The 26,340-nt window shown below is 37.3% G+C and overlaps 1 protein-coding gene across 3 annotated transcripts in view; it reads left to right on the top strand.

Annotated features, from left to right (window-relative positions):
* Positions 1-25,741, top strand: part of gpm6ab (glycoprotein M6Ab) — a 70,512-nt gene extending 44,771 nt beyond the window's left edge. For 2 of the 3 annotated variants that reach the window (XM_065265545.2, XM_065265544.2), the window contains exons 2-7: positions 13,394-13,586; positions 19,138-19,294; positions 19,563-19,716; positions 19,844-19,929; positions 20,391-20,456; positions 23,626-25,741. In XM_065265545.2, coding sequence (XP_065121617.1) covers positions 13,394-13,586; positions 19,138-19,294; positions 19,563-19,716; positions 19,844-19,929; positions 20,391-20,456; positions 23,626-23,778 — 809 coding nt within the window. In that variant the 3' untranslated portion in view covers positions 23,779-25,741. Of the gene's footprint in view, positions 1-13,393; positions 13,587-19,137; positions 19,295-19,562; positions 19,717-19,843; positions 19,930-20,390; positions 20,457-23,160 lie in introns of all 3 variants that reach the window. The other variant, XM_065265546.2, reaches the window with a different exon arrangement.
* Positions 25,742-26,340: the final 599 nt, after the last annotated feature.

The raw sequence follows: 26,340 nt of genomic DNA, 5'->3' as shown, positions 1-26,340 counted from the left end.
GGTTCATACAGGATGCTAAATGATTATAAAAAATGTATTTAATTGTGAATGTAATAAATAAATTCAGTTCAGTAACGTGAAAAATTAAATCAAATCTTCTGCATGGTTGATAGCTGTACAAAAACAAATGTGACATTGTTTCTGTCACGTAGGTTTTGTTTAACTGTGATCTGGACAGTTATTCAGGTCTTGTGTTTTAATACGGTACTGGAACAGGCCTTAATGGGGTTAATGGAAGAAGGAGCTCTGTATTTTAATTAGCCACCCGTGCAACACTTTACAGCCACGCCTGCTCTTTTCTCTCTCTTTGAGAGCTACAGTAACCATTAGATAATTATGACCTTTGACCCCAATGGGTAGTGGACGTGGGAGGGGCATATCCCCTCAGGACTGTTTGACAAGAGTCTGGCAGATGGAGCGAATGAACGAGAGGGATACGGATGGGATGGCTGTGCCAGGAGGACTCCCTTTTGTTGTTGTACAGCAGAAGCAGGACACGCTACATTGCCCTAGTCAAGCCCTTTGTTGGATCAGTCAATTAGTCCAGAGTGGCTTGGTGTTTTAATGTTACCCTGTCTTGTTTTTGTAGGCACGATTATGAAGGGAGTTAACCAACTTGTCATACAGATTCATTTAAAAGAAATGATAAAATAGGAGCCTGGTTTAAAGATCTGGCAGGTTTATTTATTTTGATAACAAGGTCTTCAAAGCCTGTTAATTTTGCTATTCTTAATGACTTTATGGTTAGTTGCATTTTATTTGCATTTTTTTTTTCATTGACTCTCTCTCTCAAAAAAAAAGTAAGCACTAAAACCATTTTTTTTCAGTAGTTGAAAACACTATATTGTAATAGACTTCTTTTGGACTATGCACATCAATGGACACTGTTCATTTTAAGGAGACCCAAGACAAAATAGACAAAGAGAATAAAGAAAAGATAGAGAGAAATGGAGGGGGCTTGTGGTGAGATAGTTGAATTATTGATAGTGATGGCAAGCCCCTCGCTGTGTCGCGCTGCACTGGTTTTGAATAATGGATGGTGCCTCCTGCATGCGCTTGGCTCGCTCGCACATTTGTCTCTCTGCTGTAACGTATGCTTACCCAAGCCTATTGATGAAAAAGCCAAACGCCAAGCACTGAAGAATCAACATATGTTCACTGTATGACAGGAACAGACCAGTGATTAAAGTGATTTTGAAGAGAATCTTGGTCTGGTGACAGTTCTAGGGATCCCCCATAGTTGTTAGCTCGTAAAAATAAGCATATATACTGTATATATTGTTATCTGAGGATTACATTGTACTGTAACTGTTACTTAATTTGACTGTAGCAGCTGCCCCTGGCAGGTTTTGTCACGACCGATTTTACCGGCCAATAAGAAGATATATTTATAGTGCCATATATACTGCAAATTTGCCAACGATATAAAATGATTTTCTATAGAACACATAATGCAGATCAGTACTTGTACATGGTGTGATTACTTAATTTTTCCAGCAGAGCGTGCTCCATTTTTATTACTGGTGGTGACCCAGGTCTCTATAGTGACACCAGCCAACTCTTACTTCAAACAAGAGTTGTGTCCCAATTTCGAAGGATCCTTCGAAGGACGCATCCTTTGAGGTGTGGACTCTGTCTTTGAAGGTTGCAGCTTCCAAAGTCCATTAAGAGAACTAAAAATAAGCCTTTGGAAGATCCATAAGTTGCGTCACCCGCTGTACGCGCCTACAGCGCCTGTTAGCAGGAGACAGTGTAGCAGTTTCTCATTTATTAAATTAAATATGGCATTATAAAAATATTCATTTTATTTGAGAAAATATAACATATTAATGTAGATTAAACTAACCAACAGTTTATCAAATTAATCAACCGTAGAAATATATGTAAAATACACTGAATAATACTAATACAAAACATAACTTATAATACTAAAACAGTAACAAGAAACTTTTTTCTGCTAAATACACACTTTAATTTAATGAAGGTTTATATGTTTACTTTTAAATATCCAGCTGTCATATTCAGCCGTTACAGGTGCACAACGAATATCTGGAAAGCTTAAGGCCGGGGTATACCTTTTTTCCGCGTCCGCGCAGCTTTCCAAGTATACTCCCCACGGCTACACGCGGATGGCCGCGTTTGACACTATACACAATACAAATGATTTCTTATTCAAATTATAAGTCTAACAGGCCATCAGGGCAGCACTGATTTGGCAACATTTTCAGTACATTAAAACATTAGGATAGGTGAAGAAAAGTAACTGATCCACTATTGCAAACACATTTTAGAACAAACAAAAAGACAACAAAAAACAGGAATCAAACATTATGGTACCAAACATGCTCCACAGCTTTCTGTCCTTGGAAGAAGTAAAAGTTAAAGAAGATAAACGATAGTGTGTGTGCAAATGCTGTCTATTTCCTTTGTATAATTGTTTATAGTGGAGTGTCCTGTCTAAATATTTTCACGCGCATGCTCTGTTTTACGCGGACTGTTTGGGGCTGCACACGGACGGTCCGTGCGGCCGGCCACGGACCCTCCTGATGACGAAAATGACGTCATGCGGACGGTGCGCATACGCGGAAGTCCCTAGTATACTTTAGGCTGTGAATGATCCATTTGTTTTATCCTTTGCAGCCCGGAGAAAGATGGACACATTCTGAGGTTGCATATTAAAGCAACACCAAAGAGTTTTTTTCCCTTTAAAATAACGTTTCTAAAAAAGTTTCAGTCGTTCATCCACTCGAAACAGATTGAACGGCACTTTCACATTCGCTTGCAGCCCTCTATCGGCCAAAACCGCACTAAAGAAGTTTCCAACTGGCGGGTCGCGGTCCTGTAGTTCGAGTGAAAACTACAAAAACTTGCTTTACGGCAGACCTACAATCCAATCAGAGCCAGCTTTGCTGCAGTAGGCTAAATTATTTACGACCGTGGTAATGGACAATTCCGCTTCCAACCTGTAGGGGGAGCAAAGATCAAAAACTCTTTAGTGTTGCTTTAAGCAGCCTTTCAATTGGGACGGCCTTAGGGGAGGTTCACATTCTGCGTCTTTTGTGCACACAAATACTTTATTTTGAATTTAGACGCGCGGCAAGCACGCTCAAAAAATTTATTAATTTAATTTAATTACTTATTTTATTATGCAGTTGTGTCCTAAAATTTCTGCCACTGGCAGAATTTTATTAGAGAATTCTTTTAATCAGAATGGTCATTATTGACTTTGAACATGTCAAACTAGCAACCAAAGATGACAGTTTTTGTCCCAGGATTATAGGAATCTTTCAGGGCCGGGTTTCCCAATAACGATTGAACTTAGCTCTTAAGAGCGCTTTCTACGAGCTACTTAACGAACATTCGTTGTTCATTTACGTGCGTTTCCCAAAGATGCACGTTTAACAATCGCTAGCAGCTGGGTTTTAAGTGCTACTTACGAGTCGCTATCCGTTTGTCAAGTGCTGAAATATCACCTATAGAATGACTCTAATTTGTAGCAGAAGCTTGTTTAGGCTAATGATCTTCAGCTGATTTGCACTAATGTTTTTTTATAATATTTTTCATTATTGTTTGATGACTAAATATTATAAAATGTAGTCATTAAAAAAGTATTTGTTTAAAATTATTAAAATGTTTTAATAATTTGTGCATAATGAAATATTCCTTTCCGTATGTACTAGTTAGGACTCGTCCCACTGCAAAATGCCTTCTGCATTTTATGTAACAGTTTAGATAATTATTATTATTTGTTTTTTATTATCTATGTTTATTTATTAATAGGGATTATTGCATTGTACCGTACATATTTATTTGGTTTTCTTAATCAGATGCCATTTCACTTCAAAACAATTATTTTTACGGTAGATTAATTATAGAAGCAATTTGTAGGAACCATTTATCAATTTGCTAGTACCAACTTTTACCAAAATTTACCAAATATGTGTTCCTTCTTTATTCATTTATGTTTAGTAATTAAAATTTCTCATTTAAAACATTACATTATCGTCATTGCAGGAGTGCAGTTTGCTGGTTGTCCTGCAGGTGACCTTGTAACTCTGTTGTCTTACGATGCACTTATGAATGAACGATTACTCCAGAGCACTCGTAGATCTACGATGATTGTCAAGTGCTACTTAAGTTACGAAGCTTTTGGGAAACGGCCCGTAATATTAAGATGATTCGTACGATCGTTTTTACGATCAACTTAGCCTTATGATGCTTTTGGGAAACCCGGCCCAGGATTCTTAGACACCGAAATCATAACCTCAGCTTTACAGTGTGCATTCAGTGTGCTTTACAGTGTTCAATTATTTGGGTTTAAGGACCAAAGCAGGAGACACGCAGGACTGTTTCTCCTGAGGTAATGTCAACAGAGTTCAGTTAAGTACGGTCTCTAGTTTGTGAACCAATGTCTTCTGTTCTGAGTCACACTGATGCCTGTGACAGCTGACAGCTGCATTAAACAAGAAAACAATGTTTAGGTCATCTGTCCTCACAGCAGTAAAAATACTTGTATCCCACAACTCACTTAGTATAATTGTAGAGTGAAATCTGTATTATGTCTATCATACAATAACAAATACAGAACTTGCGACTAACGTCTGGAAACAAGAGCATTGACAAACAAAATCATCTCTCTTTTGTTTTGCCATGTTTGAAAGATGTGTACACAGGAGTTTCTGTGCTTCAACTGGTCAACGTCACAAAATGTGTCTACTACTATGATAGACTATACAAGACACAAGTGCCCTGATGCTTATTGCCAAACTGATATATATGTCAAACTGCCAAAATCAGGCCATTACATTGTCTGAAACAGAAATTGTTGTCTACCATGTGTAAAGCACTCCTTTGAAGCTCGGGTAATAAAACTAAATACCTGTCGTAATGTTTGTAATGCATGCAATTATAAAACACCCACCTAGGAAATGACTGATCGTAAATTCTTCTCTTACACAAATGCAGTACAGTCAGTGGTCAGCAGCAGCTTGTTAAATGTATTTCATTAATTACTTTAATCTCAGAGGATGGCTCTATTCAGCCTTTACTTATTGAGCTATCCAATTAACAACATTTGTGTGAAACTGAGAAGAGCAGAAAGCAATCAACACAGTTCTTGCTAATTCACAGATTTTAATGAAAGCCCGCCATTTTTGGCTCCCCTACCTGTCAATCCCAAAGGTATTAGGAGAAATTTTGAAGAAGAAGCCTTCGGGTCTCTGATCGATTGACAATAAATACTGTATGACTACAAGCAGTGTACCATCAGATGTATCACTAGTATTCACATTCTGTAGCAACAACCACCAGCTGCCTCCATCTAATCTATTTATCCATGTATATATACATATTAGGTTTTAATCCCCATAAAATTTTTAAAAATCGTACCTATTATATAATATATCCTCTACAGAATTAGCTATGTCTGCATGTCCCACAATGTTTTTTCCCCTCCTAGGACTTTTCGCCCACAGGTTTTTTTTCCTTTGAGTTTTTTTCTACCCCTTGGCTGACATTTGCTTAACTTAGCACCCTCTTACATGGGTTAAAGTTTTACTACGCTCGCTAGTATGGTTAATCTTAAAGCAACAGCAAAGAGTTTTTTTTAACCTTAAAATAATGTTTCCAAAAAAGTTTCAGTCGATCATCCTCTCGAAACAGGGTGAAAGGCACTTTCACATTCGCTTTGAAGCCCTCTATCGGCCAAAACCGCACTAAAGAAGTTTCAAACCGTCGGGTCCCGGTCCTGTAGTTCGAGTAAAACTACAAAAACTTGCTTTACGGCACACCTACAATCCAATCAGAGCCAGCTTTGCTGCAGTAGGCTAAATTATTTACGGCAGTGGTAATGGACAATTCCGCTTCCAACCTGTAGGGGGAGCAAAGATCAAAAACTCTTTAGTGTTGCTTTAACCGCTGTATTGTGCTGTTTTTATGATTTTTCTGTGTTTTTCCTGCATCTATTAATGTAAAACTGCTTTGAAACAATTAAACAATTATAATAAGCGCTATATAAATAAAATTGAATTGAATTAATTTGAATTGAACTGTAGTTCAAATATCTAAGTGAATTTACTTTTGTTTATTTGCTCCCAGGTTCAATATTGATAGGCTTGGTAAATTTGCATTTCACCTCTTTAGCACTTCTTGTATTGTCGTTTAAATGATTTCCCCTTATAAATTATTTGCAGCAGTGAAAAAAGCCATCTTTGGGCAATAAGTACAAACACTGATCACATTTTCACAGCCTTCTTTAGGCCTCTTTTGTATGGATGCAATGAAATTCAATTTACGATTACTTAAAGGGATAGTAAGTAGGATTTTTCTCCATCTAGTGATGAAATTGTATTTTGCATTCAAACAAATAGTGATCTCTAGCGCCTCGCTTTACCAAGTGCGTGTTGCAACTACAATAGCCTTTATGTAGCCTACTCACTGATCTCAGCTGGTTTACGTGTTCTGAACGAAAACACATTGTGGAAACGCGTGCGGTAGGCTAGTGCTTTTTGTCCCTCTCTGCTATTGTAGTTTTTTTAATATGGCGGAACGACATGGAAGCCTTCTTGCGTTTACATGTTCAATGTAAGTAAAGAGAAGAAATTCTAACCTTACAATGAAAGGTCAGATCATTGGCAGAGGTGACTTGACACCAATGAGGACATATTTATGAATAAAGACATTGATTTTGACTAATAAAATACTTAAAAAACTACACATTGTCCCTTCAAACATATTGGGGCTGTTTCCCGGACAGGGTTTAGGTTAATCCAGGATAAGACCTTATTTATATTAGGTCATTTAAGAATTTTTTAAAAACATACTTTACAAAAAACACTACAGGTGTACATCTTGAGACAAAACAATGTCACCGATATATGTTAAAATTAGTCAGAACATGGTGTTTTTTTTTTTTTTAAAAAGAACTTAACATACCATGTTTTTTGTCAAATTTTGCATCTTATGTCTTTCATCAAATGAATTGCAGGAGAAATGTAGTGCTTTGTGGACTGAAATTGGGTGACAATTAGGTGACTTGTACAGTTTCCAGCAAAAATATGAATGCATCAATTAGTGTTGTGAAATGAAGCATAAAAATGAAATTTATTCATTCACATTTTTGTAAAATAACACTGTATGCTAACTATATTTTCCCTTTTGCTGATGCATATGCCCAGTTGTATGGGTGGCTTATTAAATAAATGAAGTGTAGACCATAAAGGCTAGTGGACTGCCTCTTGTATATCCACTAACATGGTAAATCTGAAGATTCAAGCCAACCCAATCCCTTGGCAGACTGTTATGCTTGCTTTGTTAGTAATGGGGCAATGGGAAGACTTTATAGGGGATAAACACTGTGAGGTCCCTAGTGGTTTTAGAGTGGTGCTTCTGATTTCCAATATTTGTGGTTAGCACAGAGCTTACTACTGGACAGGGCTTTCTGCTGCTCTGAGTGTATGCGTGTGAGGTGAGTATAGGGACGGCCCTCACAACAAGCAATAATTATAGCCAAAAACAAATTTACATTCATTGCAGATGTAATTATTATAAACAGCATACTATAATCTCCCACCAGGCTGCCCAGGTGTTCCCCATCCATGTAGCTAATTGAAAAGCCACTTGTGTCTTTTATAATCCATCAAGGATGGTCATGCCAAATCCAAACCAGTCAGCGCTAATTGAACAAACGTGAGAAGCAACATAGAGCAATCTGTCAAACACACAGCTCAAAGTAAAAAATAAATCACAATGATGGGAGTTAAATTATAAATGATCTTTGTTGAGTGGCTCATATGGAAATGTAATAGATGTCAGTGCTGATGTACCGCGCGCACATCAGCTGAATGATGCTGAGGTTCTCACTTTCACAGATGTCAGCTTGGCTCCTCCCTCTGTATCTGCTATATTGTTGATCTGCGGTCACTCAGCGTGCCATTAGTAGTAGCACACTGGGGAGCTGCTTCGTATTCCAGTCAGACCAGCAGCTGACTGTGGCTAACAGAGATGCTTGGAGCACTGCATCTGATGAAGTATATATGCGATGGTGGCTGCTTGGCTTTGTGTTTTAGACTGAAATGCATTACTGTCGAGATCAGAGTATAAAACCATTTGTTTACAAGCACGACTCTCTAACCATTAGGCCACAACTGCCCCATTATGGTAGAAATGTGGCAGCTTTGTAAGAATCCAGCAGTGTTAACAAGAATTTTCAATTTTATGCCAGGCTAATATAACACAAAATATGGCAATAAATAAAAATGAAAAACATTGCTAGATTTATAAAGTCAGTAGTCTGGTCTGTTGGATTTTGCCTTAGAAGCTTTACATATATTTTATTCCAACTTGCATTTGGAGCTTAGGAAAATATAAGTGGAAAGTATTCCAAGATTCCTTCTCTTTGGAATTTTGGCTGAAGGTGCACGATCCTTTTTCAAGTCCAAAATTGGCATGTGAAAAGTAGAGATGCCATTTGTAGGTATGGTAAGCTTTTACATCTGCCCTGTTGTTATTGTGATATATGTGATCCAGACACTACACTGACGGTGGATCAAAGATGGTGGACAGAGAGAAAATAAGACAGGCATTTTAGTTGTAAACCTACTTTACTCCAGCAGTGCTGCAGACAGATGAACCAACATATCATCTGGAATGCAATTGTTGTGTCTTTTTTGGGCAATTCATGTTTCTTTATTATTATGGGTGGCATTTCTAATGAGCTATACATAGACTGTAAAAATTATGGATGTAGTGTCTGTGACATCACCCATAGGTTGAAGAGCTTTATTGAAGCCAATAGTTTGTGGGGCCTATATTGGCATGGGACGGGACGTGATAAAGCTAAAGTGGCTGGTTGTTAAAACCACGCCCGCCTAGCTTGACGGTAGTGAAAGCAGTGGTAGTTCACCCGTCACTCAAGTGGCCACTCCCTTAATTATGCAGAACTTTAAGGTTTAATATAATTTAAACAGATGAGTTGAAAAAAATCACCCCCTCACATGGCAAAATTATCTATTCCAAATCCACTTATTGTACCAACCTGTAAACATGTTAATTTCTGCTGTAAAGGCTTTAAAATGGGCATTTTAAAATGGGGGGGCATTGGGAATTGACTCTCTTTTAAAGCCAGTTGATGAAATGCAGTTTAAAGGGATTGTTCGAAAATGAAAATTACTTGTCTCCGGTAATGCCACCATCTTAGTCGCGTCCGCATTCAAGATGAGACTGTATGCAGTTTACAGAGGGTTCTGTGCTGCTGCTCTGCCCCACCCTCCGAATTTGTCATACGTCACTAAGAAAAGTGCGTACACTACGCTGATAGTCTCAGATGGCGGCGTTACCGGAAGCTAGTTATTTTCATTTATAAAGTTTTATGGATATTTCTACAACAAAATGGTGCGGATTACCCTGAGAAGGCCTTTGTTTATCATCGTGGGGCCATTTAGATTTATTTTGTGAAGGATGGATGCACATTTTTTGGACTTTAAGGAGTAACTTTATATTTGATTAACTGAAAGATCAAAGACATTTTCTAAAATAACTGAAAATTTGTTAGTCTGAAAAATGACATATACATCTCAGACGACGTGAGTAAATCATGGGTTTAATATCATTTTTGGATGAACTATCCTTTTAAGTCACTTCCGTGTTGGCTTCACGATAGATATCGGAAGGTTGCCCCTTGGTGCTATATACTGTAGAGAGGCTTAGGCTGCTCTTACATTTCATTTTACACAATAAATCAGGTTATACCTCACTAACTAATTCTTAAAATAACTCATAAAATAATTATGTTCCTGGAGCTCATCTGGTAGAGTTGCAAGTTGTAACCCCAATGGGTTGCCAGGGACTAAGCTGCCAAATGTACAGTAAATAATGTGATTTTATATTCTCTAGTTTTATTAGGTGTTTATTTCTAACCATTAAACATATCTCATTAATTCAGGTATCAATAAGATTTGTAAATAATTTGTTCCAACATATTTATTTACGATAATAATCTGTGTGAGAAAAGAGAGGCGATTAGGAATTTAATGGTCTCTGGTTTAGAGTTTCTGGATCAGTGGACAAGCAGGCAGAAAGCAGAATTTTGGCAGAACAGGGAGCAATTCATCCGTACTGTTTGAGAGCTGCAATAAAATATATGCTTCCTCTCAGCCTTAAAGGCGGGGTGCATGATTTTTGAGAAATGCTTTGGAAAAGGGAGGCGGGCCGAGTACCAAAACACACTTGTAGCCAATCAGCAGTAAGGGGGATGTCTACTAACCGACATCGTTTCCTGGGTTACGAATGTGTGGGGCTATCAAAAGAAGGTCCAGATTCTATTGAGGCAGCGGCGTGTTTGTTTATTTGATTTCAAATATCAACATTGGCTTCCGGAGATTGTGCACACCACCTTTAATAAAGTCAGTATCAGTAGGGTTTTTGTTTTTCCTTAAATGTTTTGTTGAAAATGCTAGTAATGTTACCATTATCTGATAAAGACAATTTTTTTCCCTCTTTGTAGTAGATTTATACAGTAGATGTATTATTTTATAACACCCCAGACAGTAAAGCTTAACAGTCACAGATTGCTCCTTATTCCTTAGTTTCCGTTCTCTGTATAATACATAGTGCTCTTGCATATAAAGATTCAAATAGGACTTTATTTACAACGCAATCTGTTTTACTTTGATACCCGAGCTTGCATTTTAAATCTCACAGGGCAGACTTCCTTCCCAAGGGCAGCTATACTGTGTATATTGATAAAACTTCACTGTTTCTGAATTAAAATAATAATGAAAAGCACAGCAGGATATTCTCTGCTGAAGACTTTCAGACCATTCAAAAAGACAGACATATTTATCCAAACTAATCAGTTCATGCATTCCCTGGAAATCAAACTAATGATTGCAGCACAATATGCTACAGTCAGAGCTAGAAGAAAGTTTGGCATTATGTTTTACTTGCAAGTGAATTGTATTTCCAAAGGACAGTCTATTCTAGCAAAATATTGATTTCAAGTCTAATCCCACTGAGATCAAAACACACAGACTATGGGTCTCACATTAATCACTTCCAAGACCGACTGAATCCTAAGAACAAAGCATGGATGTCAGTATGATGCTGTTTATTGGCATTAAAATCTGACTTAAATTTGACTAAAATGAGACAGTATCTTGAATAATTGAGATTCAAACAGTAGTAGAAACAACCTGATCTCACAAATTATATGTCATAGTCATGAAATGTTTTGCTCATTTATTCGTATCATTGTCAAATATTTCCACCATTTTAAGTGTCCGGGTAATGACTTTCTTTTCATTTCAGTTTCACGTATTGGTTACTCAACTGTTTTTCCTATTTTCGTACCATTGTCGCGTTGGTTTAGGGTTAGAATGACTTTCTGTTACATTAAATGACGTCCTCACCCAATAGTATAAACCAATACTTAAAGTGACATCCTAGCGAAAACAGCAAATCTGACCACAAACCAAAGCGACAATGGTTTAAAAATAGGAAAAACAGTTGAGTAACCAATACGTGAAACTGACACGAAAAGAAAGTCATGGCACAGACATGCAAAATGGCGGAAATATTTTGTGACTATTTCACGTAATTTGTGAGATCATGTTAAAGCAACACTATGTAGTTTCCATGTAAAAATGACTTACAGCTCCCCCATGTGGTTGAAAAGCGCAACAGTGCCTGGTATCAGACACTCTTCTGCAGGCAGGGGGAGGGGCGGGGCTATGTTTCCTCCCTCCACCGCCACTTTCAGAGTGTGCTTGTAGCAGCTAGGAGGCTGCTCAGGTTGCAGCAACAGTACAATTTGTCCAGTTAAAAGTTGTTCTATCACTGAAATAATTTTAGAGACATTATTTAAAGGTAAAAAAACTACATAGTGTTGCTTTAAGTAGACACTACAGTAAACTACTGTATGCAGCATTTAATATTTTTGTGTAAAAACATATCATCTTTAAAATATCATCCTTAGTAATGCCCAGTATTATTAAAAAAGTATGTAATATTGTCCATAAATAATTGTCTTTAGCACAGTAATGATGTCCGTTAGGGCTATTATTTGTTTCTCCTGGTTTATAAAAACCTCAAAGGTATCCATGAATGTTTTCCAAGAGAAAAACGAATTAGTTATCCAAACAATGTTATACAATTGAACCATATAAGAATTGCACACATTGAATGTTAGAAAATGGACAATTGGTAATATGGCCTTTCTTATTTCGGTTGTAATGTAGGTTTATCTCCAAAGCTGCTTAGCTACTGTACACTAAAAAATGCTGGGTTATCTTCGCATTGGGTCAAAAGGGGACAAACCCAACCGTTGGGTTAAATTAACCCAGAAACTATTTATATTTGACCCAACAATGGGTTAAAAATAACCCAACATGTTTTAAAGTGTACAGCAGACATTGTGAAAGGCACTTTAATTGAAAAATAAAATTGAATTTAATATTGTGCAACATTTATCGTTGTTAAATCTCTGCATTTCTGTAGAGGCAGTCATATTTTCCTGCTCTCTAAAGCATTTACTTTCCTCAGATCTGCAGGCTGTTCTCAATGTGTAATGGAAGAGTAAGTCTGTTTTCCTTGTGACAGCCAGGACTCCTGAAAAATGCACATTATCCACACTCCTGTAAACAGCAGGTTCTGGGGCACAGCTTCAAGCAATGGGGAGAAAGCAGATACAATGCCATTGAATGGCTAAGAGATGCTTAGCGAGAAGCTAGGAGCTGTGAGCGTTCAGCTTAGCTCCATGTTCTGTATGAAGTCTTTTCTGCGGGGCATAAGTGCATGTGCTGTGAAAGTTTAGCAAGCTTAAGTCGGTCCCTCTATCATCAAATTCACAATAAGGTCATACTCATTCCTGAGGTCTGGATGATTGCATATATCCTCTAAAGGCCTGATCCACTATTTTTTTCTATTGGTAGGACTTTGTTTATGATGAACCATAAATCATTGCAGCTCTGAGCTGCGGAATAGCCGCCACTGGTGCCGTTCTCAGTTTGCAATTTTATGATCAATATTGCATGTGTGCCATCGAATTGCTTCTATGAATCACTCAGCTGCGGCGGTTATGATTGGTTAGGGTGATGTGATGGTAAACATCCTCCTTTGTGGGACATGTGCATGATTGATGTTGTGTTGGTCCATCTAATCGGAATGTGCTTTGCAGTTTCCTTCTGGTTATCACTCTGTACTTAAGCATTAGATAGTGGACTGACGGCACCCGTAATGTAGTTTCGCTGTTTAAAAACTGAATCAATTATGTTATTGTAGGGACACAAAAACTACAAGCAGCTATAGGCTTTATTTGTATGAAGCATTACCTTACAGCACAGGCTATCAAAGCATCTGTTTAAACTGTTTATTGATTGACTTTAACTTCTGTTCTCAGGGTGCTCTGAATGCTGCCTTAAATGTCTGAGCGGGATACCCTACGCCTCTCTGATCGCAACCATCTTGCTGTACGCTGGAGTGGCGCTGTTCTGCGGTTGCGGTCATGAGGCTCTGTCTGGCACCAACACCATTCTCCAGACCTACTTTGAGGTTGTCCGGTCGCCTACTGATGCTCTGGATGTCTTTATCATGTGAGTATCATGGTACCAAAACGATGTCATTATGCGCATGTACACAGGCTATGTTGCTTTTCGAACAGCAGAGCACACCAAATACATTTAATTCCAGTCCAGTTTTTGTAGAGTTAGTTTAAAAAAAGCCTTTTACACTTGATATGACAATGTAGCTATTTTAAAATCATGATTCATGGCCTGTTTTGACCTGTTGCGTACACCTACAGAATGTAAGGGATGGACATGTAACAAATTTTTGAAAAGGATAACAACATTTATTGGTCAAAAGAGGCTCATTATTATTTGGGGTTATTGTGACATAACTGGTAATGTACCAATAACATTCAAGTACTGTTCAACACTGGCACTTAAACTGCAAGAGGGATCAAGAGACTTTTAAAAGTAAAACTTTTAACTTAAAAGTAAAGCTGCACCAAATCAACTAAATATGCTCCCTGATACATTGAGAACAACATGTATTTTTTTTTTTCAGGAATGCTATATCTATGTAATGATCAGTTTATCCTGACACAGTGACGCACACACACACAGAATATTTTGGGCTGCCATGCTAGGTTTTTGGCATCAGTCCTGTTTAGAGAATTAAGTGTTGTGAAATGGCACCAGATCATTGGTGTACACCTGCTCACCGGATATCCACTGGTGAGAGACAAAGAGCAGAGAAAGAAAGACTGAAGGAAAGAAAAGAGTGGGTGGAGAAAGAATAATATCAGTCTTTGGACACAATACATTTTATCTTGTTATCATTGGTTTGTTTTGTGATACTCAGACTTTTGCATGAAGAGGGTTTAAAGCTGTCGTTTTTTGTGATCCCATTTTTCAAACTTTAGTTAGTGTGTAATGTTGCTGTTAGAGCATCACTATTGCCTGCAAAGTTATAAAGTTCAAAGTTCAATGCCAAGCAACATATTTTCTTTAACAGAATTCGCTTTCCAATTACTACAGAGAATGGCCGCTTTGGACTATAGCCCTCTACTTCCCGGATGTATGACGTCAATATAATAATTTTTGACTAACCTCGGTCCACAGGAATATGGCAGTCGCCAGCTAAGCTAAGCTGTTGTTGAATCATAACAAACACGAAACTAGGGCTGCAACTAGCAATTATTTTAATCTGTCGATTATTTTTCGATTAATCGATGAATCGGATAAAAAACAAAAAACAAGAAAAGCATTCATTTCCAACCCCTTATTCAAAACAGAACTAAAATCTTTAGAAATTACACAAACATGTTGCTCCTTGAACATACCTGAGCTGTTACAATAATAATACAATAAAAATGGACTAACACAAAAAATACAAATACAAGCTTTACATCTGCCAAATAAATAGACTTTTTTATGATGCATTAACCATCAAGAAGCCTCTCTTGGTGGGATCAAAAAGATAGTATACGAGTATACTTTCAGATACAAAGGTACAAAAGTTGTCACTGGGACAGTACCCTTTCAAAAAGGTACACCTTTGTACCCAAAAAGTGCATATTAGTACTTCAAAAGTACATATTGGCAGTTCAAAGTTACATATTTGTACTTAAATTGTACATATTAGGACCTTTTATAAAGGGTACTGCCCCAGTGACAGCTTTGTACCTTTATATTTGACTTCATGTGTTTTCTCTGATCGGATAGCTATCTCATTTGTTAAAACTGTTCCATTTACATTTGGCCACATAAATGCGTCTTGTGAAAACGGAAAATGCGTCTTCTACTCCGCAAAAAATGCAAATAAACCATTCATTACTTCACCTTAAAAAAAATTAAGACGATGTTTACGCATAAAGGCGGCACTTACTGTATGTTGTACTGTATGTTGGACCGGGCACAACCTTGCTCGCCATGAGCTGGAGCGCGCAGTACAGAACAGCAGGAGAGTGACGGCGCGATGATTTAACATACAGGTCCATGATGGGGAAAAGCGTTCATACAGCTCTCTCTTAAAGTTTTATTTCTTTGTTTAATATCATTGGAGTTTGTCGTTGGAGTTTTTATTGGTTCTAGAAACTTTTTTTTACCCGCTGTTGTCGCTCAATAAAGCATAAGCGTGTCGTCTTTGTTTGTTTACCTCTTTGCCGGCTAGCTTCCAGGTGACGCGCTTATGTTTGGGAGGAGTAAAACACTGACTTGTGGTTTTCCTCTACTTCCGCTGTTTTTTTATCTTTTCTCCGCCCTGTCTATTAGGCGCCGAACTCTGCAAGCAACAGTGCGCAAGAGAGACCAAGTGTGTTCACTCTTTTTTTAAATAATTAAACATCTCTGTGTCACGTGACACAACAAATCGATTATGAAATTCGTTGCCAACTCTTTTAGTAATCGATTTTTATCGATTTAATCGATTGTTTGATTCGTTGTTGCAGCCCTACATGAAACCAGCTACACAATCAAAACTCTTTACGTATTTCTGAAGAAGGGACTTCAAAGAACAAGGAAGACATCGGCCGTTTTTAGGACCATGAAAACAGCGGTATAGAAATAAGAAAATTAGTGCATTTTTTTACACACAAAACATGAACACGTGTTATATTGCGCACAGTAAACATAAAAATATAAAATTTTTATATAAAATCCCATAAACTACTGTAAACTTTTTACACTCTCCTTTTTTAAATGTCCACTCTCAATGTCCAACACAGTGTAATTCCACATTTAAAATAATATTATGTATCGACGGTTTCGTTGGAGGCATGTGCAGTGATGTCATTACGCATCTGAGCGGAACTTAACTTCTGGTCTCTGTTTGTTTAATGGTCTGACTAGTTGCTAAACTAAACTCTGGAACAAATACATCATCAAAAATAACAAATGTTTTAGTTTCCTAAAGACAAGGGAAGATGGCGATCATGGATTACCGCTATTTGATGTGAGGTTTGGCAGACGATCTGTAGTTACGATTGTATACATTATATAGTACACAATTTACACATTTATATAATATGCACTTACCCGCCTATTTCCAACATAACATAGAAGTCTTACTTACCGCATGCAACTCATGAAATGGTTGGGACTTTTCAATCAAATCCAGCGCATCAAACACACACGCAAAACTCCGCTGCTAGCCCGGATAAACAAACTATATCCATTGTTTCCATAATGCTGGCTTTCTTCTCCTTACACCCCAAAACACACTTCTTTCTTCATGCCATTGTTGAGTCTTGTAATTAAACAAAGCTGTCACGTGATGTGATATTTGTAAGTTAGTGTCTCCCACTGATTTATGGGTGGGCAGGGTTTTCTGGGGGAAGTGCCCATAAAAATAAGTGATATGTATGGAAACGTTAGCTGGGGCCGTAAACGAAAAATACTTTTCGTTATAGTTGTGCTAGGTCCTACGGCGTAGGTTCCGCGTCGGAAACAGCAACTTGTTGTGTATGATTTGAGAAGACCAGCAATAATAAACAGCGACTTTTGTTGCAGTTTGAGTTAAATCACTCCTCAACTTGGCTCATCTTTGTTTTTACTGTCGCAAACAGAAATACCTATGATGCGTTTTTTTACATGATGGGAGGGGTTTTGGTGGACCAATCACAGCGCTTGCGGTCCGTGTAGAACTGACGTGCTGTAAAAATTTTGCGAGGTGCACGTCAGGCTACGCAGAGCTACGCATAGGCTACGGATAGCCTACGCCGTAGCTACAGTGTGGAACTTACGTACGACTATAAATCGGGCTTTTAACAGTTTTAATAAGTCAGAATGCATGAAATACCATTGATTAATTTTATTAGTTTAATATTTTTTAGAGAGAAAACTAACTAATAGAGGCATGATAAATATTTATATGACAGTTTTAATGTGATAATCTTGTGGCCCCTTCACACTATATTTTTTTGTCTGCTATAATAATCAGAATGTTGGGTTAGGTTTAGTCTATGCCATTTTGACACTTAGGAATCTTGAGGTGAAAGAAACACGTCGGACTACATGATGTTGCATGATCAATCATCCTTTGCTGTTCATGATGTCATTGAGAAGAAGTAGCAACTGACTTGCGTAAACAATAACGTATATAATATCAATATGAGGAATGATTTGTTACTTCCTGTACTTTATGAACTTCTGTGACATCGTTCATCAGCATTAATCTGTATTATTCTGTCGTGGTACTCCCTCGTATTGTTACCATATAGGTCCCCAAACCTTTCCTTAGTTGCATAATTCCAGCTGGCAGCACCAAAACCTTCTTCACTCTTTCGTTTCACAGTGTTTTTTAGTTGTGTACATAAGATTTTCAGCAACCAAGTTTCAAATGTGGCGCAACTGGTCGTGCATGACTGAACAAAAAATTCAGCATGCTAGTCATATTGTTGTAGCCTGAAATACTATCCTTTGCTATTTTCCTTCGCTTCATATACAGAGTCTGGCTGGGCATAATTGACAATTGTTTTCCTTCTAGTGGGAGGTGCTTGTCTGAAGTTTAAAATCATTGGTCTAAACATAAGCCAATCACATAACGTTTGGATATGATGTGGGTTATGCGCCGGTTCAGCCGCATCGAATTTCTGCTGTAAAACACACAGATGATGTGAAAACAAAGCCATCGAGTGAAATACCAAAGTTAACATGGCTATGAACGACTTTCGCAGATTATGTAAAGTAAATCAGGCCAGAATACTATCCTTACGGTGTCTTTCCATTCACGTCTAAGTGGAGGAACGCCCCTCTCTCCTCTCAAACTCTTCCACCAGACAGCCATAACCACATGTAAATTAAATCTTCCTACCTTATTTTCTGTTAATCAGGAATGTCACCAAAGAATGTTTGCTCACGCGTCCTCCACCATTAACTGTGAACAATGAAACTCCCTTCCATGATTTCTCGATCGTTGTGCACGTCAAGCTGTGCTGCACACCGGTTTTCGCTGACGATCGGTAATAGTTGATAAAATAAACTTTTCCCAAAACCTGTCGGTAGTAGGGCAACAACATAATCTCCATTCAAAATGTTTAACAAACACTCTTCTTGTTCGGGCTTAAGTTGGCAAGTGCCGGTTCTCCACAACAAAGTGAATAGCTTTCTGTGCCTTCATGTCCACTACAAACTACAACCGTACATTCGGTGCTAATGAGTACAGAAGTGTAATGAAATTTAGCGGAAGTACAAAGCCTGACGTAGTCAGGCTAATATTGTTGTGGAGTGCCACAGATGTGGCATTGTGTGTCGTACACTATGACACACCATTCAAGATACAGCGATGGAGTCTCACATCCCGACGTCCAATGAAAGATACAAATCACCACGACACCTTACAACACGCAGGTCGTGCCAAAACCTGGCTAAAATTGTATAGTCTGATCCAGATATTACAATAACAAAAACTTGTTTTTTTTTTTACAAAGATTTGACAAAAAGAAAATCAGTCGACCTCACATGGACAACTAAAAATCATGTCAGAAAAGTACAATTAGCACATCAAAACTCCAAAAAAAATCAAAAATGTATTTGACATTAATGTAAAAAAGACTTTAGAATGATGTTTGATGTTTTAAGCATGCAAGCTTTTCATCAGATGTATATAAAAATTACCCAAGAGTTATTTTTTCTCCTTTAGGATTGACATCTTAAAGTATGTGATCTATGGAGTTGCATCAGCATTCTTTGTCTATGGTATTCTCCTGATGGTTGAGGGCTTTTTCACAACTGGGGCCATTCGGGACCTGTATGGAGACTTTAAGATCACCACCTGCGGGCGCTGTGTTAGTGCTTGGGTAAGATCAACCATCCATTTTAAAGAATTATAGCTTTAAAACGTTTATTGTATTGAGGTCAAATTAAAGCAGAGCTAGAGCAAAACTCTGAATGTATGACTCCCTGTCATACATAAAATTAAATTTCAGATTACAATTCTGCATCCTATGTGTAATCAAATGTTAAAATCAAGGAAATTATGAAATTTTAACATTCAATTTCAAACCTGAAGTAAATGTTACAGAGTTACTGAAGTTGATAATTATTGTCTGCCTCTCTCTCCTTTAGTTTATCATGCTTACCTATATCTTCCTGTTGGCTTGGCTGGGCATCACAGCCTTCACCTCTCTGCCAGTATTCATGTATTTTACCATCTGGAACACCTGTCAGAACATCACAGTGAATAATCACCCAAACCTGTGCTTCGATTTGCGCCAGTTTGGTGTGTAACTCTCTTTATTTCATCTGGATTTCAAACATTGAGAAAGAATTTAATGTCAAGTCAAGAAGGCAGTAGGTCTGTAACTGGTCTGTAAGAATCCAAATCTCACTCTTTATCTAAATTGCAGGAATTGTGTCTGTCAGTGAAGAGAAGAAACTCTGTCCCACTTCTACCACTTCTGATAACTTCGCAAAGCTGTGTGAATCTAATGAGGTCAGTAGGCAGTTCTGAAGCTGAACCTGCTTTATCTTGAATGATGCACTTTATTAAATTCCTTAACATCCATTAAGATCTTATCTGCCATTTAAAGTCAACTATCGGTGGCACAGGAGCAAGAAAGATGGCATATTCATAAATTTCTAATCTAGTGCTGCTGGGATTTCTCCATAAAAAATATTCATAACAGTTAAATCTTTGTTTGCAAGCTGTAGCCTTGTAGGCAGTGCCACCAATGTATGCGCATAAATGTTCAATGCTAAATGATACATGTACATTATTGTTAGAAATCAGACTCTTTACTTTAGCTTACTATACCTTCCTCTTGATGGTTTGTATGTTTTGAGAGGTCTACAGTAAATGTCGATATTTTTAATAGAAAACCATTTTTTTTGGACGAATAGTTCTTTCTTATCAATGAAAAACATCAGTGTTTCATCTTTTGTCTCTTTTTCCAGCTGGACCTGACATTTCATTTATTCGTCTGCGCGCTTGCGGGGGCTGGAGCAGCCGTTATCGCCATGGTGAGGCTTTGCACAGCTTTACGTTTCTTTATTTTTTTATTATTTATTGCTCTGTTTTTGTATACAATTGACTTAAATCTAAATTCTGATATTAGATGTGAAGATTGATTTATGTGTGGCATTAATCCCGTGGCTTCTAGGTTGAATAAGCCTACATAAAACCCAAGGAGTGTGTTACAGAAATCAAAAACAATTTAGTATGGCAATGTATCATAAAGAATGAGTGTTGTGTCTAAAATCCAGTACACATTCATGGCCTTTTTTAAGATGGAGCGAGTAAAAAGAGAAAGGGAGCAAAATGCTCATCATTGAAAATGCAGGAGGTGTTGTTGCTATGGAAACAGAAGAGAAGAGGGAAGGAAGGAAGGAGTGTTGCTTGTTTGGAACAGCGATAAGTGATTGTGAGACACCATTTTCTGCTTTTTCCACCCATTGGTCGTTTTTCTTGGGTTGATATAAGCGCTTATGTGGAAGGAAATGCAGAATTTATATGCCAGCATTTTAAACACCGAATTGTGCTTTATCTTCCGTGTAAGCTTCCACGCAGTGCGTGTGTGCTCGTCTGAAAAGCACAATAGATTTCTTTTCTAGAAAGGCAAGAGACTTGGCCTCATTTGTATGAGTTAATTACATTCCACGCGGTTTACAAACGACAAAACAGCTTGGACATTAAATACTCACAAACAATGAGGCTGCTGAATTGGATCATCATTTTTGCTCCTTTGATTATATAATTACATCATATCTTGTGGAAAATACTGCTGCATTCTTGCAGCTTTTCTGAATTTGTGCAGCGATCATGCCACCCTATGGCGAATGGAGAAATTACATTATGTTAATCAGAGTAACATAGAGCCATTTTTGATACAGTACATAATCCATTTCTTCAACCATCTACATTAGTTTAGTCTTTTGGAGACCCACTGCAGAAATACTGCTGCAGTTGTTTAAAGCAATTAATGGAGTAGTTCACCGTAAAATGAAAATTATCAAATTATTTACTCAACATCATGCAATCATGTATACGACTTCCATTCTTCAGCTAAACACATGATATAAGATATAACACATGATGTGTGCATTATTTTCAAATAATTAAAAAGGACCAGAGTCAATTATTCCTCTTATACCACGGCTACCACAAACATTGCTCTGGTGCCTATTTTTAAGACATTTGAAAAGTTAGGTGTGTGGTTATCAGAAATTAATTGGAACATTTCTCAGCCAATCACAATACAGCATTCAACAGACCCGTGGTATAAAATTAAATAATGTCTTGGTTCTTTGTAATGTGGTGGATAATGCTCAACTGAAGGAAGTAAGGAAGGTATATAAACGTGATATGGCATGAGTATCAATAAAATGATGGGATCATTTTATTTTTACGCTAAACTATTCTTTTAAATATACTTAACACTACATGCAACATGCTGTTCACACTCTGAAATAAGTCATACATGGTCACTGTAAACTGATACCATTACTAGCTGTAAGCAATCGTGTTTTCAACAAAAAGTATTTGGCATATACAGTATGTTTTTGTCAAAATGTGTAAAGTGTTGGAAAATATTTTTGAAAATATAATACCAAACAATTTTTTGTACTAATTGTCTTCTTCAGGGATCAGTCAGTATTTAGTGTGACCTCTCTTGGCACGAAACACATTTTGAGCTTTTTTGAGGAGACTGAAGTCCTGAACTCATCAGAATAAAAATTAGGTTTTAATTTCTTAAGGAGATCCTGCAGCTGCCTGCTACTGCTCAAGTGGAAGAGGAGTTTACCCTAAATACTTAACACTGAAGTTTATACTTTTATACTCTTTTTAATACTACATACACATTTCCTGTCTTTTCTTGTTGTATTCTAAAGAAATTGAGAAATAAGTATATATGATCACTATACAATTGCAAAAACAACAAATCTAATGGTAGCATGGTGGCCTAAGACTTGCACAGTACTGTATATATTTATAGGTTATATTTTCAAGAATATTTTCCATCACTAAAATTTTTCAGTTATAAATTATTATAAAATTATTATATTTCTGCAACATTTTTTAATTTATATTATTATATTATATTAATATATTTTATATTATTTATATGTGTGTGTATTTATGTATGTATGTATGCATGTATGTATATGTATATTTTTTATAAATATATAAATATAATAAATACAAAATATAATATAATATAATTAATATAAAAAAATAAAAAAATTGCAGAAATACATCACTTGGGACACAAAGGACTTTTAGGCCAAAATTCACCCCAAACCAAAATATATACACTCTCATAAAAAAGTACATGAAGATACAAAAGTGCCCAGGGTACTGGGGCTGTACCTTTTCAAAAAGTAATATTTTGTACCTAAAAGGAGCATATTGGTACCTTAAAGGCACATATCTGTACCTAAATGGTACATATTAGGATCTTTTTTAAAAGGTACCATCCCAGTGACAAATAGGTACCTTTTTTCTTGTCTTTTTATAGCCAGTATGGCTTCCTCAAAACAGAATAAAAAACAGCCATATATATCATTAATAATTGGGTCTCTCACTGCTTACCATTTTCCTGTAAGAACTTTTTTTAAAACTATCATGGATGATCTGAACCATTCAGCATTTAGACTTGTACGGTGTCAGCGTGTAACCCTGTTCCTTTCTCTCTTTTGCCTTTCAATGATACGGTTACTGTGATAGGTGGGGGCCGTGTCTGTCCTCATCCGTAACTACGTCACTCTGACGTCTAAGAACACGGGGAGGTACTGCACGCGCTTCTGAAGCAGCTCCGGTCCACCACTCGAAACAAACTCTGATTCACCATGGGTCCCAACAGCGACTTTTTATAACTGTGTTCATTAATTGGCTTTATTAAAATCACACCCAGTTTTTCTTTTGCGGTTCCTTCCTCCAACTCCTCCTGCCATAATCATTTATATGTAATCAGCCTTACCAACAAGTTAACCCTCCAGTAACAAATGATGTACAAACAAACAAAAAATGTACTAACCAGGCTTACAGTATATTTTGCTGACCGACAGGGGACATAACTGAGCCACTTTCTATGACTAAATGCGCCCCTGGTCTTCTCCAGCGTAATCTTTCAGTTCAGTTTAATAAGATGACTAACACCAACCCTCCCCTCTAACCACTGTGTTGCTGTAGGTTCACTACCTGATGGTGCTGTCAGCTAACTGGGCATACGTGAAGGACGCCTGCAGGATGCAGAAATACGAGGACATCAAGTCCAAGGAGGAACAGGAGCTCCATGATATCCACTCTACTCGCTCTAAAGAGCGTCTGAACGCATACACATAAAGCATGCGACCAGACGCGTGCATACACATATATAAATATGTATACACACACAAGCATGTCCTTCCCCTCCCTGAAGATACACATATAAACTAAACTATGTCTACTATCATCGGTTTCCAGGGGTATAAGGGATGGCCGGGTGGTTGGGTTGGGATGGGTTTGGGGAGGTAAATAACACTTGCTATGTACGGGTGTGACACAGAATGTTGGTCAAGGAGAACTCTCATCGTCTCCATGGCAACGTCTCTGACTACCCATAATCCTTCAGCGTTTAGATTTAGCTTTTTTCACCTCGGTTGCAGTTTCATTTCTCCACTACCTCCCTGTTCCATCTTTGTGTTTGAGATAGCACACCCTGATAAGTTTTTTGTAACACGTATTATTGCGTCTCATCGGGTATTGATTGGGTTTTCGAGTTTAGCCAAAGGGATTACAGCACACTTTTTTGTATTACACAACGGTGATTTTAAATTTCACACTAGTTCACCCTAAATAGATTAGATTTACAGACTTTTTAATCTTTTAAAACCAAAATGTGACCAAACTTGTAACTTATGATTTACAGGTTTAACGCTTCAAGCTGCCAAATTTACAGCGGCAATAGCACACAAAAAAAATGTACAGATACTTTTCACTTTCTCAGTTTTGGAGCGCCAGGGATTTCAAAAAAGTACCTTAAAGTGACTTTTAGTGCTATACTGTAGCTTGGCCTAACCGTATAAGCTAGCTGCGCTAAGTATAAATGATGGTGTGACACTGGTGCTTAGTAACAGTTTCGACAAAATGGCTACCGCGAGATAACATCTCAAACTAGCTAAAGCAGTCAGGTAGGATTTGCCTTGGGAGACTTATTTGTTTTCACTCATCCATTGCAAGCCATACTGTCACATGCAAATAACATTTTCAGGTGTTTTATTGCTTAGTTTTAGCTTTAACTTTTTAAATGCAAGTAATTCAACGAAACTTTTTTTGACATTGATCTGAACTGTATATATAAATATCTCGATAAATGTATACACATTTCATGTTTCATGGTTTTTGAAACACGTCTCTGCAGTCAGTGATGGGTGATATAAGATGATACGTTCATATCTAAAGGCAGTGACTTTGCCAAACACTGAGGAAGGTTTAATACAGTATCACAATTGTTGGCAAGCATGTTAGCAAGGCATTTACCCTGCATCATTCAAGATGTTTAGGCATGTATTACTCCAATCTGGACCAGATTCAGTGTTTTGGCTCGGTCTTGCCTACTTCAGCTTCCCTACTTTTACAGTAACGTGTCTTATATTTGTTTTTTGACAGTTGTGCTTTGATCAGTGTCTCATAAACAAACAAACAAACAAAAAAAGCTAGTTTTTGTGCACCTATGGGCCATTGTGAGTTTTGGTGCAAGTGCATTTGAAATCGGCGCATACTCTTGCTAGTCATTCAGCTTTTTATAAACCACAAAAGTATTAGGTAAAAAAAGAAAATGTAATTCTAGTTGTTATTTGTGGCATGGTTATGCATCTAATGGTAATAGTTTTAACTAACTCGAAAGAAAAAAACTATCCTATATTTTGATTTCCATTTTTACACTTATGACTGTCTTGCTGGGGTCAACTATATTTTTTCTAAATGTGCAGTATTACAGTGGCAATGCTAACAATATTAAGCTAAATATCTTATTAGATCGTAGTGTTTGAGTTTTGTCCTTTATAGTTCGTGATGATTTTCAACACCATGTCTTAAACCTATACTCGTTCTGATGTTGCGTATTCAGTATTACCCTGACATTGCTTTCAGCTCTATCCATGTACTAGCGTTTTGTATTTTCACTGAGAATGCTGTGTAGCAGGCAGTAAAATTAACTGGTTTTGTACATAATGTGTGCCAACAGCTTGACAGTGGCTTTTTTCTTTTTCAACTGTAGAGACAAACTTGCTTGCGTAAATAAAGACACTTGTGTACTTGTTAACAATTTGTTCACATTTATTGTGTGTGTTCTGCATTTTGAAGTCATTTAGTTGCCCTTTTGTAAAGCCTTTTAAAACAATATATTCATATATTTACCAAGGGGGCTGTAACGCTGTCAGTGGATTTTCTGATCATTATATAAAAACAATGCAAGGATAGGCTGAAATTAAATGCATTACAAAATGCTTACAAGGAACACTGAATTCTGTGAGAAGGCATGATGACAGAAGTGAATTCTAACACAAAGCGTTAATCTTTTTTAGTTAGGATCAGTCATGACAGCTTAAACCTAGAAAATATGTTTGTTTTCTGTAAGTCAAGTTTGAATTGTGTATCACCTTTCACATACAAGACCAGCCATCGTCTCCATCCATCCACATTAAATACATGTTTACAATGCTAATTCTTTATCATTAAAAAATGTATTACATGGACAGAGACGGTCTTAACATAGAGGCATAGGTATGCGGCTGCTTGGGGCCCCCTACCAGCGGTCATATTAGGGGGGCCCCTAACCAACCGAATAAATAAATAAATAGGGTTTTATTTATTTATTTATTTATTTGGTTGGGGTTGTATCATCATGAACACTTTAAAAGCACT

This window comes from Paramisgurnus dabryanus, chromosome 4 (genome assembly GCF_030506205.2).
Source record: "Paramisgurnus dabryanus chromosome 4, PD_genome_1.1, whole genome shotgun sequence".
In the NCBI taxonomy this organism is placed as follows: domain Eukaryota; kingdom Metazoa; phylum Chordata; class Actinopteri; order Cypriniformes; family Cobitidae; genus Paramisgurnus; species Paramisgurnus dabryanus.
This window is presented reverse-complemented; position numbering and strand designations above follow the sequence as displayed.